Source organism: Gracilinanus agilis, chromosome 1 (assembly GCF_016433145.1).
Source record: "Gracilinanus agilis isolate LMUSP501 chromosome 1, AgileGrace, whole genome shotgun sequence".
Taxonomy (NCBI): domain Eukaryota; kingdom Metazoa; phylum Chordata; class Mammalia; order Didelphimorphia; family Didelphidae; genus Gracilinanus; species Gracilinanus agilis.
This window is the reverse complement of record NC_058130.1, coordinates 695,104,359-695,121,342: the sequence shown is the minus strand read 5'-3', so window position 1 is coordinate 695,121,342 and position 16,984 is coordinate 695,104,359. Positions and strand designations below refer to the sequence as shown.

At 35.7% G+C, this 16,984-nt stretch overlaps 1 protein-coding gene across 1 annotated transcript in view; it reads left to right on the top strand.

The window, feature by feature from the left end:
* Nucleotides 1–60: 60 nt before the first annotated feature.
* The window catches only part of AGO2 (argonaute RISC catalytic component 2), a 66,904-nt gene continuing 49,980 nt past the window's right edge, over nt 61–16,984 (top strand). The window contains exons 1-2 of the mRNA XM_044669256.1: nt 61–242; nt 9,581–9,701. Of these exons, the coding sequence (XP_044525191.1) occupies nt 76–242; nt 9,581–9,701 (288 nt within the window). The 5' untranslated portion in view covers nt 61–75. The remainder of the gene's footprint in view (nt 243–9,580; nt 9,702–16,984) is intronic.

The following is a 16,984-nucleotide window of genomic DNA, read 5'->3' as shown; positions in this document are numbered from 1 at the left end:
TGTTAAACTTTTCCTTAATTATTTTTGTTTTTCTTTTTCTCAGCGCTTACGGCTCCTCCAACACCCCCCTCACCAATGCAGGCAACGTATACCTTTAAGCCTCCACCTAGACCGGACTTTGGGACTTCTGGAAGAACAATCAAGCTACAGGCTAATTTCTTTGAAATGGACATTCCAAAAATTGACATCTATCATTATGAATTAGATATCAAGCCAGAGAAATGCCCTAGAAGAGTTAACAGGTATTGCCATTATTAGTTTTAAAAGCAAGTGCTATAGAAATGGAGTGTGTTATATTTTTAACCAAAGCATTCTATGTAATGGGAGCAATTTCTTAGAAGACACTTCTGCTCCTTTACCAGAAAGTTTGAGTCATTCTTATAATTCCAAAATATTTCCTCATTTGTGGAAGTCCCTTTTCAATTGAATGTCTTCAGCTTTGATGATTTTTCAGTGATAAAGTATTTTGTGAAACATGTTTTAGAGGGTCCACACTGATATGATGGAACAGGACCGACCTACTTAGCAGAATTTTTCATGTAACAACACCTTAAAATTAGGAGATAAATAGTCGACAAGCATTCATTAATCAATTGTTATTTACCATTCAAGGAAAGGGAAAAAGAGTCCTCTCCTCATTCTAATAGAGTGACAAATATGAAATTAAATAGGTATATACAAGATATGTATGTCACACATGGAAAATAATCTCAGAAAAGGCGTTATTATTTGGGGTAACTGGGAATGCTCTCACCTATAGAAAGTGGGATTGAGATGGGTATTGAAGAAAATCAGAAAATAAGGGCAGTAGAGAGTGGGTTAGGCATTATAGGCAATAGGTATGGCAGAATAGTTGATACAGTCACAGAAACGGGACATACGATATCCTGTTTAAGGAGCCACAAGTAAATTAGTGTAACTGGATAGAAGAGTTTGTAGAAAAGAAGGAAGTGTAAAAAGATTAGAAAGATAGGAGGGGGCCAAATTATGAAGGGATTTATAAGCCAAACAGATGCTTTTGTATTTGGTCCTGGAAGTAATAGCAGACTGCTGGAATAACGTTTTAGTAAAATCACTTTGGCAGCTATGGGGAGAATGCATTGGATTAGGAGAAAGAATTGAATGAGAATCCTGTACTAGGCTGGTATCCATGGGACTGGAGAAAAGAGGACAAGAGATATTAGAAATGACAAGATCAAGCAATAAATTTGATATGTAGGATGTGTCAGTCAAAGTTGACACATGGGAGATATGAGCCTAGGTAATTTGGAAGGGGTGAGGAAAGCTGAGGAGTTCTGTTTGGAATATGTTGAGTTTAATATCATTACTTTCAATTTGAGATGACCAAAAGTCAGCAGGACTATAGTTCAGATAAGAAGCTACAGCTGGATATATAGATCTTGAAATCATCTGCATTTAATTGATTGTTTAACCTTATGAAATCAGCAAGTAAATATATTGGGATAAGAGAAAAAATGCGGGATAGAACTTTGAGGGACACTTGAGTTAGTGGGCATAATTGCAGATGTTATATGTGACCCAACAAAGGAGTTAAGAGGACAAGTGTTAGAGAACAGGAAAAAGGAGATCTAGGAAACAATAGTGTCAAAAAAAATTGGAAGAGAGAGTATCCGAGAAGAAATGGTGATGATGTCTGTTTTCTACCCTTTTGGATAACTTGGGCCAATTTTCCAAGACTTTATCCCTGATCATTAAAGTTCTAGATTTGCAGAACTTAGAAACCAAATCTTCTAAGAATCTAGTGTTAATGCAGCCCTGGGCAAAGAGATAAACGAGCAAAACAAAGATGAAGAACACTAACTTAATATTAGCTTTCTTACCTCACTCATTTGACAATTGGTACTTCCTACTTAAGTCATCCTTATAATTATTTGTGGAAATAGATTGAAGCCTTTCCATATAATACCTGAGTGGTGGATCTTTCTATCTTTCTCCTCTTTTTGTCTTCCTCTTTCCCTTCATTTCTTTCTCCCCTCCCTACTCCCTCTTCTTTTAATCCTCTTTTCCTCTTCTTTCTCTCCCTTTTCTTCTCTTTCTCTTCTTCCTCTATAACTTGTAAGGTAGCACACTTTTTGGTGCAAAGGAACTCATTTAATGTTGTTAAGACACTGGATATTTTGTCAATGTTCCTTCACCAAAAGCCTTTCTATGTAGGACATGTAAGCATTCTTATTTCTCTGGCTTAGTCTTTGAAATCTCAAGGCCATGACCATATCTAATAAAGAAACGTGATATACTAAATGCTTGTTGACTGATCTAAAGTCCTACTATCCTATTAGGATTTTAAAGAAGGAAAAAAAATGAAAATGACTTTAAATTGTTCTCACTTTTCTCTGCCAAATTGAGCAATATAAATAGTGTCCCATTATTACATGCATGTGTGTAATTCTTTCAATTCCTAGGACTGATACTTAGTATCAATGCTAAGACAGAAGCTAAGGGTTTTAAAAAAAAAAGGAAGATAATTGATTAGTCTTGAAGTGAATTTTTTTTCATTATTCTATCAATTCATGTTTGACCTTTCTGCCAGGAGGTTTTTTGAAAGAGTGTAGAATATAAAAAGAGTTTAGAATATAGTATCCAGGAGTTAATCTCCTTTTTAAGAAGACAGTGGAACAGTAGTTAAAAGTATATCCTTATCCCAGTCTTGTTTCTACTACTACCTGACACTCTTAAACTGAGATGCTTAGAAGAGGTGATCTCTAAGGTTCATTTAATTCTCATTTCCTGTTAATCTATTCAGCACTTCCTGTGATAAGAACTGTGGGTGATACAGAATTTATATATGATATGGTTCCTATACTCATGGATCTTACACATGGGATAAGAAACCAAATGGTTATGTGGTCTTTAACAAATCATTTACCTCTTGACTGCCTCAGTTTCCTCATATGTAAAATGGAAATAATAATAGCACTTCCTTCCAATGTTCTTGTGAGGATAAAATGAGATTTTTGCAAATCTCAAAGCATTATATAAATGCTTACTATTATTATTGTTGTTATTATTATGAATTATAATAATGATAAGTTGACTCTTATTGGAATATATCTGTATCTGAGCTTTGATTCGGTTTTATAATAAACTCTTATACACCTACTCTGAATAATTTAACATATTAGGTGATGGGGAAGACTGTGAAGATTGTTTAGACAGAGCATTGTTCCTGGCCTCAGATGTAGTAATAATAATAAAATGATGTAGTAATAATAATAAAAACAGCAACTGTCAGTTACATATTGCTTCAAGGTTTCGAAAGCATTTTACAAATAATCTAATTGTATCCTCACAACAACCCTGTAGATGTTATTACATTTTCTGCTTTATAGATGAAAGAAACTGAGACTAAGAGGTTGTGATCTGCCCAGGGTTCTACAGCTTGTATGTACCTGAAGATTTGAACTCTCAGGTTTTCCTGACTCCAGGCCTGGCACTCTTTCCATTGTGCCTTCTAGCTCCTTTAATGACATTTCCTATTTGTTCTTTAGGGAGAAAAATATTGGGATAACTATATACTGGAGTTAACATCATCAGATTTTGTTTAATATAAATTTCAAATTAGCATTTTAATCAACATTAAAATTCTTCTTTTTGGTATATAAATCTGAAAAAGTTCAATCAAGTTAGAATTTTTTTCTTTAATAAAAGAATGAACAAACATAAAGAGCTTTTGATGGAAATACAAAAAAAATTATACTTGCCCTTAAAGAGCTTATTTTCTTCTAGAAGAGAGAGACAGGGTCAGAGAGAGAGACAGACAGAGACACAGAGAGAGAGACGGAGAGAGAGAATAGTTTCCAGAAAATTATATTTTGGTTTGGAAAGTTACTGGAATAAAAGTCATTAAAAATGCATTTCTGTCAGGACTCAAAAAGGGGCAGGAGGCAGTGAAAGTGTCTGCTTAATTCCAATTCATCACTCTAAAGTTCAAAATTAAGATGGTGGAAAGAGCAAAGTTAGGTCCAAAGACTTAGTTCAGGGCTTTGAACTCAACAGTCTTTCAAAAATTGATTACTTACTGGAGTAGGTGTGAGACTGGGAAAGGGGCCAAGGGTAGGAGTAAAGCTGAAATAAATTTAGGATTTGAAGTTTAGACTAGAGCCACTACCTTAACTTGTTTGAATAGTGAGCAGAGTGTGACTCATCAGGATTCTGATTATTTTATTTCTCTACCTTTTGTTAAAAATTCATATGGACCCAGGTCACAGGCAACTCCGTGGCACAGTGAATGGAATCAGGATGAATTGAGTTCAAATCCCATCTCAGGCACTTACTAGAAGAGTAACTCTAAACAAATTATTTAACTTCTATTTGAATCCATTTCCTTTCCTACATAATGGGGATGATAATAGCATTTACCTGACAGGGTTATTGTAAGAACCAAGAAGGCTAGGAATTGGGAAGAATAGTCAAGGAATGTTTGGAGAACTGGGAATATCTATAGGCAACAGGGAAGGAGTCAATCAGTAGAGAGAGATTAGAAAGGGAAAGTGATTGTAGGGCTAAGCTGCTAAAAGAGGCAGTAGAAGAGAATAGGATCAAACATATGAGTAGAGGGGTTTTGGCCTTAGAGAGGTGGAGGACAAATGCTTAATCCAAGGATGAAGCTATGGAGAGATAGTTAAACAGGGTGTTGGACCTGAAGTCAGGAACACCCAAATTCAAAACTAGTCTCAGACTACGGTCTATATAACTAATATAACTATTGTGTGATCCTGGGTAAATTACTTACTCTGTCTGCCTTATTTTTCTCAATTATAAAATGGGGGTCATAATAGCACCTCGCTCACAGAGTGTAAAGCACTTAGCACAGTGCTTGCCACATAGTAAGCACTCATTAAATGTATCCTTCCTTCCTTTCTTCCATTCTTCCCCCCTCCCATAATGATGAAGTGTTCTAAGATAAAGAATAGAAGAGAAAATAGGGCAAATAGCCTCTATGTTCATAGTGACCTTTGAAACTAGGTCTTTTACTGAGAGTGGGAAGAAGGAATGATAAAAGAAAAATTGACCGAAGGAATGGTCAGGGGGCAGCTGAGTGGCTCAGTGGATTAAGAGCCAAGCCTAGAGACAAGAGGTCCTGGGTTTACATCTAGCCTCAGACACTCCTCTTTGACCCTGGGCGAGTCATTTATCCCCCATTGCCTCGCCCTTACTACTCTTCTGCCTTGGAACCAATACATGGTTTTGATTCTAAGATTGAAGGTAAGGGTTTTGAAGGGGAAAAAAGAAGGATTGATCAGTGAGGATTGGAGTTTGGCAAAACATGGGACAGGTTTGGAACCTATTCTAAAATAAGAGTAAATCTGAACTGGTTAATTATAGGATCAAAATTTGGAAGGGAAGAAAATAAAGTCAAACAGAAGTAATGATATGGGGAAACTTTAAGGTTGTAGAGGGATTAGTGGTCACATTGAGGAAGAGAATGACTTTGTCTACTCCTATCCCTTAAAAAAATCCTCAAAATTTTGATTAAAGCTGTTACCTATCTTGGATTTTTTTCTTCCTATTTTCAAACAAAAATGCTTCTTTTCCTCTACCTTTCCCTTCCCATCCACAAAGGGGGGGGGTGTCCTTTTAATAAATTTCCATAGTCAAAGCACAACAAGCTTCTACATTGGTTTGGTATAAAAAAATATATATATATATCTCAAGCTGTACCTTGAATCCATCTCTTCTGTAAGTTTTAATATTCTTCATTATATGTCCTCTAGAATCATAATTGTTTATTGTGTTGATTAGTATTTCTAAGTTTAGTATTTCATAGTTGTTTATCTTTAAATTTTAATTCTATAAATTATTCTTCTGGTTCTGTACCACCTCACTCTGCATCAGTTCAAAGAAGTCTTCCAAGTTTCTCTGAAACTAGTCTTTCATTGTTTTTAATGCACAAAAGTGGTCCATCACATTTCATGTGTCATAATTTCTTTAGCCATTCCCCAATTAATGAATACCTTCTCAGCCACCATAAAAAGAGCTGCTTCAAGTATATTTTGTGCATATAGATCGCTTTTCCTCTTTCTTTGATCTCTGAATTGTAAACCTAGAAGTAGGATCTTAATCAAAATATATGCATAATTTAATAGCTTTCAGGAATAATTCCTAATTGCTTTCCAGAATGGCTGAACCAGTTCACAGCTTCATCAACAGTATATTGATGTCCCTATTTTCCTATAGTCCTTCCATTATTTGTCACTTTTGACAGTCAGACTGTGATGTGAGATCCAAGAGTTGTCTTAATTTACATTTCTCTAAGAGTGATTTAGAGCAATTTTCTTAAGGCTATTGCTATCTTAGGTTTTTTTTTTCCTCTATAAACTTCTTGTTCACATTCTGAGCAATTATAAATTGGTGAATAGTTCTCATTATTTTAAATCAGTTCCCTATATATCTTAGAAATGTCTCATTGGAGATGACTCCCAGATCTGTCTTTCCAGTCACTTCACACATTAATTGTCCCTTATCATCAATTGCCTATTGAGCTTTTCAAAGTGAATGTATGATTCTCTTAAGGATTCTATTTCTATAATTTTGGATGTCAGTGGTCTAGGTCTTGTATTGGTTCAAAAACCCCTCTAGTAATCTAAACATATCTACTTATCTCAACCATTTATTTGATACTTCTTTGTTGACTTGTTATTGATTGAGCTTGTGGGCATGTCTAACCTATGGAGGAGCTTTTGGTTACACTTTTAGATCTTGGCATTTTCTTAGATTCCCTCTTTTGTGGTTTACACATGGTAAATCACTTCCACTTGTTTGACAGATCAATGCTGTTTACCTGTTGGTTTGCCTTTATTCTTACTCAGTGAAGTGATACATCTGCTTGTTGTATAAATATTTCTGTGTTTTTTGTCTGTTATGTGCTCTTAGAACATCTACTTACGCTCATTTTTTATAGAGAATGGGGAAGTGATGTTTTTTCTACAGTGACTGTAGAGTGATGGGCTTTGTGTTTCACTAATGCTATATGGTTTTTTATTAAGAAATTTTCCAAGTCAGTTATATTTTATTTTACTTTATACTTCTGAAAATGTACATTTTTTATTATTGTTACCATCATTAGTAAGTATCTGCCATGGAACAGGGAGAATGAAAAGTTAAGACTAGAATGAGTCATGGTTAGAAATCAGATCAAAGAATCAAGAATAGAACTCAAAGAATTTATTTAAAACATCGGCTGATTGCTTTCATAAGGTCTTTACTGCCTGCAGCCGTGGCATCAAGGAAATCATTTGGGGCCTGACAAGTATGTGTAGATATGTGTTTGTAAAACACAGATGACTTTAATATTCCAACACCTCCCATACTTCTACGTGGCTACAAGGCTTTGATGCTTACAAAATGGGAGACTTATCTTTTCCAAATTACTGTATAATATGACTAGCAAAGTTCATTCAGCCTTCATGCCATTTTAAGGAATCTCTCATAGGCTGGATTGCAGACAGTGAGACTTTTTAATAATACTTGCTCTTCATTGTGGAACACAATGCCTGTGGTGGAAGATATATAGAAAAGAAATTAAGGCAAGTAGCCATATTAGCTTCATTGGACTGAAAGGAAGTAGGGTGGCCATGAGCATTGTAGGTAGAATAAATTGATTTGAAGCTTTCCTGAAGCTCAACTCAAAATGTCACAGAGTCACCATGGACTTGTGAAGAAATACCTGCCTCTCTATTATTGACATTGTTTTTGTGCCACATATTCCTTTCTAAATATGTTCCTGCAATACCACCATTGCCCAGAGGGCCATTTCTTGTAATAAAGTACAAAAAGTTGGGATAGGGGTAATGATAATTCAGCAAAAGTAATGAACACATCCCCCTATATCTAACAATATGTGCAGTCTTTGGGGTAAAATATGTAATTTTTTCCCCTCAGTAATGTACATTTATAAAGTCAGTATCTTTCAAAGGCATAAAGAAGTGTTTATATTCCTAGAAGGCTGGCACTTTTCAAACTTCCTGATTCTCACCCCCAACAAATGAACTCAAATAATACCCCTTTAAAGCTATTCATTGTACTCTGTGGAATGTTTGTTCCATAAGTAATGAACTAGCTTTCATCTTTTCTTTTGTTGCTCTCTCCAACTTCTTGCACTGTGATAACAAGATTTTTTTAAGCCTACTCTCCCAGAAATTGTGGTACTTTGACTTATATTGCCAAGAACATGGTAAGAGAGATGGGAGAGTACTTGCTCCCCATTGCTGCTTCCAAGCTCTCTCTCTTACCACTGCCATTTCATAATTATTCTCCTTTGAGATTCATTCAATGAAGATTGATCAAATGAGATAATATTTATAAAGTACTTAGCACATTGACAAAGTAGACACTACATAAATACTCGGGTGACTATTGTCTACTTTCAGGACATTCTTCTTCTTTCTTCAACAAGTTCAGTTCCTGACTCATCATCTTTCTCTTTTTTCTTTTTCTAACTCTGACCTCTCTGATGACCTCCAGCATCACTTCTCCTACTGTCTATCCATCATATATTGGCTGTCCATAAAAATCTTAAATTCTACGTGTCTATAACTGAACACATTCTCCCCCTGCCTCCCAAATTCTTCTTTCTTCATTACTTGTCTTTTACTCTCAAGAGTACCATTATCTTCTCAGTTATCCAGCCTGGCAATCTAGGGCCACCCTAAACTCTATATTTACAATTTGCTGCCAAATAGTCTTGATTTTATCTTCTTAATATATCTTGTATAACCCTCCCATCTTCTCTCCACTGCCACTGCCACTTGGTGCAAGCCTTCATCATCAAATTCCTGGATTGTTGACATAGCTTATTGTGTCTTACAAGACTATCCCCTACTATAGTCCATACTCTATTCATCTATCAAATTGATCTTCCTAAAATATGTATCTTACCCTGTCACCCACTTCCTCATTCAATTCCAGTGGTTCCCTGTTAGCCCTAAGATTGAATATAAAATCCTCTGTTTGTTTTTTTATGTCTTTCATAACATTTTCTCTAGCTACCTTTCAATCTTCTTACATCTTATTATCACCCACATTCATTGCAATCCAATGACATTGGCCTTCTTGCTGTTTCCTTACCAAGACACTCCATAGGCATTTTCTCTGACTATTGCCATTCATGGAATGCTGTCCATCCTTGTCCCTACCTCCCTGAAGGAAGCTTCCCTAGCTTCCTTCAAGACTCAGCTAATGTCATGCTTTTTAAAAGAAGTCTTTTCCTCAAGTCCTCTCTAATCTAAGTTCTTCACCTCTTGCACTAGCTTCCATTTTTGTCTATTGTTATTTTCATATTGACTGTAACACTTAACCATGACCTCCTTGAGAGTAGGAATTGTGTTTTTTTGCCTTTCTCTGTAACCAACAGTGCCCAGCACATAATTGGTACTGAACAAGTGTTTGCTAACTGACTGACATTAAAACAGTACTGGCCAATTGAAGAGGTTTGTTTGGTTTTTTAAAATAACAAAATTGTAATTATAAGAAGATGTCACTTTACTTTGCTATTGGGAGTGAGAGGGCATGCTACTCATATTTTTATTGACATTTTACCTGAATTCTGTTTTTGTTTCAGAGAAATTGTGGAGCATATGGTCCAGCACTTTAAAACACAGATCTTTGGGGATCGTAAACCAGTATTTGATGGAAGAAAAAACCTCTATACAGCAATGCCTCTTCCCATTGGGAGGGATAAAGTAAGTTTTCTTAAAAGTGAGTTTTTAATAAATAGCTAAATGACATTATGAAATCAATCAATCAATAAGCATTTATTAAGGTCCTATTATGTACTTAGAATTGGGGATGCAAAAAAAAGGCAAACACAGTCTCTGTTCTTAAGGAGATCATAAAATGGAAATATTTTGAAGTAGGGATAGATTTGCTTTTAATAGTTTCTGTAGAATGGAATGGTATACCCAACTTCTATGCTAATAATATTGACAAATTTTCATTGTTTTTTAATGCTTTAAAACATCCTAGATTTTGATGAGCTCCCACATTTTTATTGTGTTATATGTTGTGCCTTGTCCCATTCTCCATTGAACACATAAAATGTTCTAACTGGAGATATAAGCACTAGTACTTTCTGATAAGGTCATGCTTTGTACTTGAACTAACTTCTTTAAGGTGAAGGCTTTGTCTTAGTTATAGGGCTTTACATGTCATGTGTCCTTCATTAACAATTAGTGAGAGGCAACTAGGTAGCTCAGTGGATAAAGAGTCAGGCCTGGATTTGGGAGGACTTGAGTTTAAATTTGACCTCCAACACTTCCTAGCTGTGTGACCCTGGTCAAATCATTTAACCCTAATTGCCTAGTCCTTCTGCTCTTTTGTCTTGGAACTGATACTTAGTATTGCTTCTAAGACAGAAGCTAAGGGTTGGGTTTTGTTGTTATTTGTTTGTTTTTTAAACAAATAGTGGATTGGGTTGAATTGCACTGGGAACATGTAAGTAGACCATGACAATGTAGCTAGAGTGAATATGAACGTATGTTTTAGGATGAGGAGGAGTGAAGTGTTCACCAAATTGATATTTCCATACAGAAACTAAAAGCATTAAAAAAAAAAAAAAAGTTCCTCAAATGCAGAAAGCAAGCATTTATACAGAAGACAATTTGAAATGCCCAGCCCAAAGGGATGCCTAGCCAACTAAAATTTTTTTTCAGGGTAGCATTATCCCAATTAAAATTTCGAAGCCCTTTAGAGTTTCTGTGAGGGACATAGTAAACAGAATAGCTAATGGAAAGAGAATCAAGTTGGAACCTGTAGACTAGGATTCCAGTCTTACTCCATATCATACATGGTGATGGATAAATTCTGAGCTTCCATTTCCTTATTTATAAAATGATGATAATAAAGTGTGTACATCTACCTTACAGCATATTGATGAATATCAAGTGAGAAAATATGTATCCTTTTTTAAAAATGACAATCCACCTTTTCTCCTTCCTCACCTTTGCTCCCATTTCCCACTGAAAAGGCAAGAAAACAAGTACTCAAATTACCAGCTTGTATAGTCAAGCAAAGGATATTCTGAAATCATTCATATTTTAATCTGTACTCTCAAATCCATCCCTTTTCTATCAGGAGGTGGGTAACTTTGTTTCATGAGTCTTCTGGAATCACGGTCAGTTTATTGTTGCAAAGATTTTCAAAGTTGTCTTTACAGTGTTGTTGTTACTACATTAATTATTCTTGTGCTCAGTTATCTTGGCATCATTTTATGCAGTTCTTCCTAGGTTTCTCTGAAATGCCATGCCTTTCATTTCTTTTATTATAATAAAAAATACATATATTTAAAAGGAAATAAAAACAGTGATGTGCAATACAGTTGTAAGATTGTAGTTATTTTCTAAGAACTGCTGAGAGACCCACCTGATTAGAGAGATGCAGATTAAAACAGCTCTGAGGTCCCATCTCACACCTAGCAGATTGGCCAATATGACAGCAAAGGAAAGCAATAAATGTTGGAAGGAGTGTGGCAAAATTGGGACATTACTGCATTGCTGGTGGAGTTATGAATTGGTCCAACCATTCTGGAAGGCAATTTGGAACTATGCACAAAAGGCTTTAAATGAATGCCTGCCCTTTGATCCAGCCATACCACTCCTAGGTTTGTACCCCAAAGAGATAATAAGGAAAAAGACTTGTAAAAAAATATTTATAGCTGCACACTTTGTGGTGGCAAAAAATTGGAAAATGAGGGGGTGTCCATCGATTGGGGAATGGCTGAACAAATTGTGGTATATGTTGGTGATGGAATACTATTGTGCTAAAAGGAATAAAGAACTGGAGGAATTCCATGTGAACTGGAATAACCTCTAGGAATTGATGCAGAGCGAAAGGAGCAGAACCAGGAGAACTTTGAACACAGAGACTGATATTTTATGGCACAATCGAATGTAATGGACTTTTCTACCAGTAGCAATGTAATGACCCAGGACAATCCAGAGGAACTCAGGAGAAAGAATGCTATCCATATCTAGAGAAAGAACTGTAGAACCAGAAATGCACTAGAAAAATATAAGATTGACTACATAGTGTGATAGGGATGTGATTAGGGTTTTGATGTTAAAGAATCGTTCTACTGCAAATATGAATAACACGAAAATAGGTTTTGAACAACAAGACTGTATAACCCAGTGGAACTGCTTGTTTGCTTTGCGGGGGAAGTGGAGGGGTCATGAATCATGTAACGATGGAAAAATATTCTAAACAAAAAGTAACAAAAAAAAAAAACTACTGAGAGGGCAGGGAAAAACTGATGAGAGGGAGAGAAAAGCAGTTTTATTTCAGATTTAACAATAATAATAATAATAATAGCTAATGTTTATATAGCACTTACTATATGCCAGGAACTATGCTATGGGATTTATACTTATTATCTTATTTGGTCTTCACACCAATCCTGGGAGTAGGTACTATTTATTGATCCCATTTTACATATGAGGAAACTAAGGGGAAAAGACATTAGTTCACATAGCTAGCAAGTATCTACAGTCATAGTTGAACTCAAATCTTCCTAAGTCCATATTTGATGTTTTATCCACTGTACCACATGGGTCTAGAAAAAAATGTAGGTTTCAGTACTGGAGACTGTTGGAGACTGATAGCCTTCTTCTCTTAACTCTACCTGGAGGAGGGAGGGTAGATATCTGGGAGCTCCTCCTAAAGTTTCCATTTGACAAGGGCACTCAGGGCACTTAATTATTTCCTAACCAGCTGCTCTCTCTTGAATTCTGTAATTCATTTCCTAGGACTTTTTCCTGCCCCTATACTGGTTATCCTCTCCCCTTTCCTTTTCAGCTTCTTTTTAGGAATTGTCTTGGTCTATCAGATTATAAGTTCCATGAGGACAGGGACTGTCTTATTCCTTTTTTTATATTCCCAATGCTTAGTACAGTGCCTGGCACATAGCATATGCTTAATTTTTTTGACTGACTCTGATTCACTCTACTTCATCTTGCTACCATAAGAGCTTTTAAAACCTATAAACTGCTGTTAAGTCAACAAGCATTTATTCAGAACCTACTGTGTACCAGGCACTGATAAATACTGGGCTACAAAGAAAGGCACAAAACTGTTCCTGCTGTGAGGGAACTCTAAGTCTGATGTGAATAAATGTGAGTTGCTATTGTTGTAGGAGAAATATACCCAAGTTTGTAGCAGGGTCTCACCCCAAGAATAAGAGGCTCAAACTCTGTTCAATCTAGAAGTAAGAAAAGTTTTATTTGAAGAAGAGGTTTTTGGTGGTATAATCGCCTAATAGCTGGTAGAATTGTCTTTTGGCTAATCAGATAGCTTTAGGGCTGATGGTAGAGTAGCCTCTTTGGAGCTAATAGAATAGTAGCTCTTCAGTGTGGAGTATCAGCTTTTTCTGTATAGTAACAGCTTCCATGCTCTGTGGATCAGGTTTGATATATTTATTAGGGTCTAAGGATTTCCAGAGAAATCTTCACATCTTCTGAAAACCCTGGAAAATAGGCATGACCAAATTCAGGTAGAGGCATGTTTTTCGGTTTGACATATATATCATAAGGAGCATGTGTTGTGCATGTCCCCTGTTCCCTGTTGTCCTTGTCATTATTAGTCAATGTAGGAATGGTCTTGCTGCCCTTCTAGAATGTGGTGGGGGGAGAATGTGGTACATTGGAGGACCACTATAGGTAATTAATCATACCTTAGAGTTCTGGCTAGCTCTAATCTAAAGTAAGTATAGAACAATCTAAGTAATTAATAAAACAGACAAAGCACAAAGCTGATGCCCAGTATAGAATATTACAGATCCAGTACACAGAATGGGTAAGATTGATCAATCTATAATTAACGCTTGACTAATGCCAAAACTGCAGCTTATGTTTAACCAGTGCTAACTGGTGAAAAATGCAAGATTTCAGAGTATGAAGGTCTTGTTCCTATTATGACTCCTCCCCTGTCTCCATCACTTATCTCTAGGCTAATGGGGAGGCATAGTCTATCTCTATCATCCTGGTACTATCTTGAAAGTACAGGTAAAAATCCCAGAGGACTCAAGGGACCTATATTTCCATACTCTTTGGAAAGCACTTTATTGTAAAGGACAATCCAAATGTAAGATATTATTCTTATTATTTATATTTTGGGACAATGTAGATAATCTTGGGGTTGGGGAATATAATTGGTTTGCAATACCCATAAACATAAGATTATTAGGGCACAGGACAACCAGGAAGCTTAGTGTTCTTTGATCTGGGTGGTAATAATGTATTTGATTTCTAGTTAATCTTCAAGTATAACTTCTTTTTTGGATTGGAGCAATATATATGCTAGTTCTCAGTTGTATACCACTCCTAAGATAATCACATTTTAAAAATAAGAACCTTTAATTCTAGTTACCTTAAATCTGAGATTTGAAACCTGGAGTCTACCCTAAAGGGATCCAGAGATGGATGGGAAGAGGGATGTCTGAGGACTTAGATGAGGGGGAAAATGACTATTTCAATATAATTGGCTTTCTTTGTAGTCCTATGTATTTTATGCATTAAATAAATGCATGCATATTTATTTATATGTACATATAAATATGTGCAATATAAAAAAAAACTATTCAAAGAAGGAGTCCATAAGTTTTACCAGATGGCCCTAGGGGCCCATGATACCCAAAAAAGGGCAGATGGTTTTCAGATGAGAGGAGAATTGGGTTCTTTTCTGTGCTATAGTGATTGAATTTTTTGCATGGACCTTTTCCTACATTTTTCAATCCTAAAGCTAAATCCTATTTGTCACTATTGTTAATGAACTCTCTTTTAAAATAGACTTATCACGTCATAGAATGAGATGACATGAATTAATTAATGAATAGAATGCCACCACTGTTACCCCCAGCCTTCTCCTCTTCCTAACTTTCCTTCTGGTATCCTCCATTCACCCAAGCTTACACCTAAAGAATAATCATCCTCAACTTTGTACTATCTCACTACCCCACAATATTCAGTCTGTTGCCAATTTTTGTCAATTTCTAGCTTAGTAGCATCTCTCATGGCAGTTAGGTGGCACAGTTCTGGACTTGTAGATAAGAAGACCTGAGTTCAACTATACCATGGATATTTATTAGTTATGTGGCCCTGTGCAAGTTACTTAAGGTCCCACCTTGTTTCCTTGTCTGGATCTCTTCCTACCTTTTTAACTACTTATCAGTTTCCTTTGATGAAGCTTGAATCATGTCAGTTGCCCACTGATACACTGGTGGACACTCACAGTTAACTATCATTGTCTATCAAGGCTCTGTCCTAGGCTTTCTTCTCTTCTCCCTCCATACTGTTTTATTTAGTGATTTCATTAGTTCCCATAGATTCAACGTTCATCTCAATGCAAATGATTTTTAGATCTATTCTTGCAACCTCTGCTGACCTCCATTTTTACATCTCCTACTGCCTATCCATCATAAATTAGACATCCCATAACCTTTTAAAAGGATCTTATCATGCCTTCAAACTATTGTCTTGGGTTATTCTTTTTCAAGGACAGCTAGGTGGAGCAGGATAGAGTGCCTGGGCTAGTCAAGAAGACTTAAGTTCAAGTCCAGCCTCAAATACTTATTAGCTCTGCAATTGGGCAAGTCACTTGATCGAGAAAACACTGTAGAAGGAAAAAGCAAACCACTCTGGTATCTTTATCAAGAAAATGCCTAATGGGCCATGAAAAGTTGGACACAACTGAATAACAGCCTTCTTTTTCATCTCCAACTTCCTAGAAAAAAAAACTTATCTGTTTCCTGATCCTATCATTGAACTGAACCTTCTGTCTTGTTCTGAAAACAAAATGTAAAATGAATAAAAGAACAGAAAGCAAGTTGGGAAGGAAAAACAAATCAGTTTTGAAAGTAACTTGCAGAATTAAATACTTTTTTAAGAAAATGATATGAAAGGGAGACAGTTTCTTGTATAAATCTATTTTTTGTATGTGTGGCAATGATTGTGTATGTATATGTGTTAAAGAACAGAATAACTTGTTTCTCAAGAAAAAAACCAAATATTTTGCTAAAAGAAAAACATTCTAGGAATAATTTAAAAAATTTTAATTGAAATTCTTTAATCCTAGGTAACTCAACTCCACTCCCCCCTCCTTAAACCAAAGGGTACTCAATAAAAAAGTATATATAAATTATGTCTTTCATATTTTTGTTTGTCAGTTCTTTCTCTAGAGGTGGACATTCACACCTCTTCAAATTATTCTTCAAATATTAATTTTGTAGCTGTATATATTGTTCTCTGGGTGCCTTCCTATTTTGCTCTTTATTGTTTCATGTAGGTCTTTCCAAGTTTTTAAAAGATTTACCTGCTCATCATTTCTTGTGATGTAGTATTATTCCATCACAATCAGATACCACAACTTATTCAGCCATTTCCTAGTTGGAAATAATTTATTTTTAAAAATATAGTGCAGTCTTTTATAGTTATTCAAATGATTTTATAAACATTAACCTAGTGTTTCTGTTACATGGAATGAAATCTGATAAAACTTTTGGGTCAATTAAATTCTGCAGCTTAAACCAAATAACTATAAAATTAGCAAAAAAATCATATATCTAGAACTGAAAAGGAACTCAAAACCCATTTAGTCCAAATCTCGAGCTCCAGAGAGATTAGATGAATTGTCTAAGGTTATAGGGACAATAAGTAGCAAAGCCCAATTTTTGAACTGAGTTACTTTGACTCCAACTGTGTAGCATGCTTTCTTTTGTACCATGCTGCTCTTCATTTCAATTGGACAGCTCAGTAGTACAATGGATAGAGTTCAGGACCTAGAGTCCTGAGTTCCAATCCTACTTCTGACACTTACTAACTCCTGTGATTCTGGGCAAATTATTTCATGTCTCTCAGCCTTGACTTCCTAATCATAAAATAGTGATGACCACCACCTACCTAAAAGGATAGTTGTGAAGATTAAATTACACAATATATGTAAAGCTCTTTACAAACCTTAAAGTATTATGTAAATG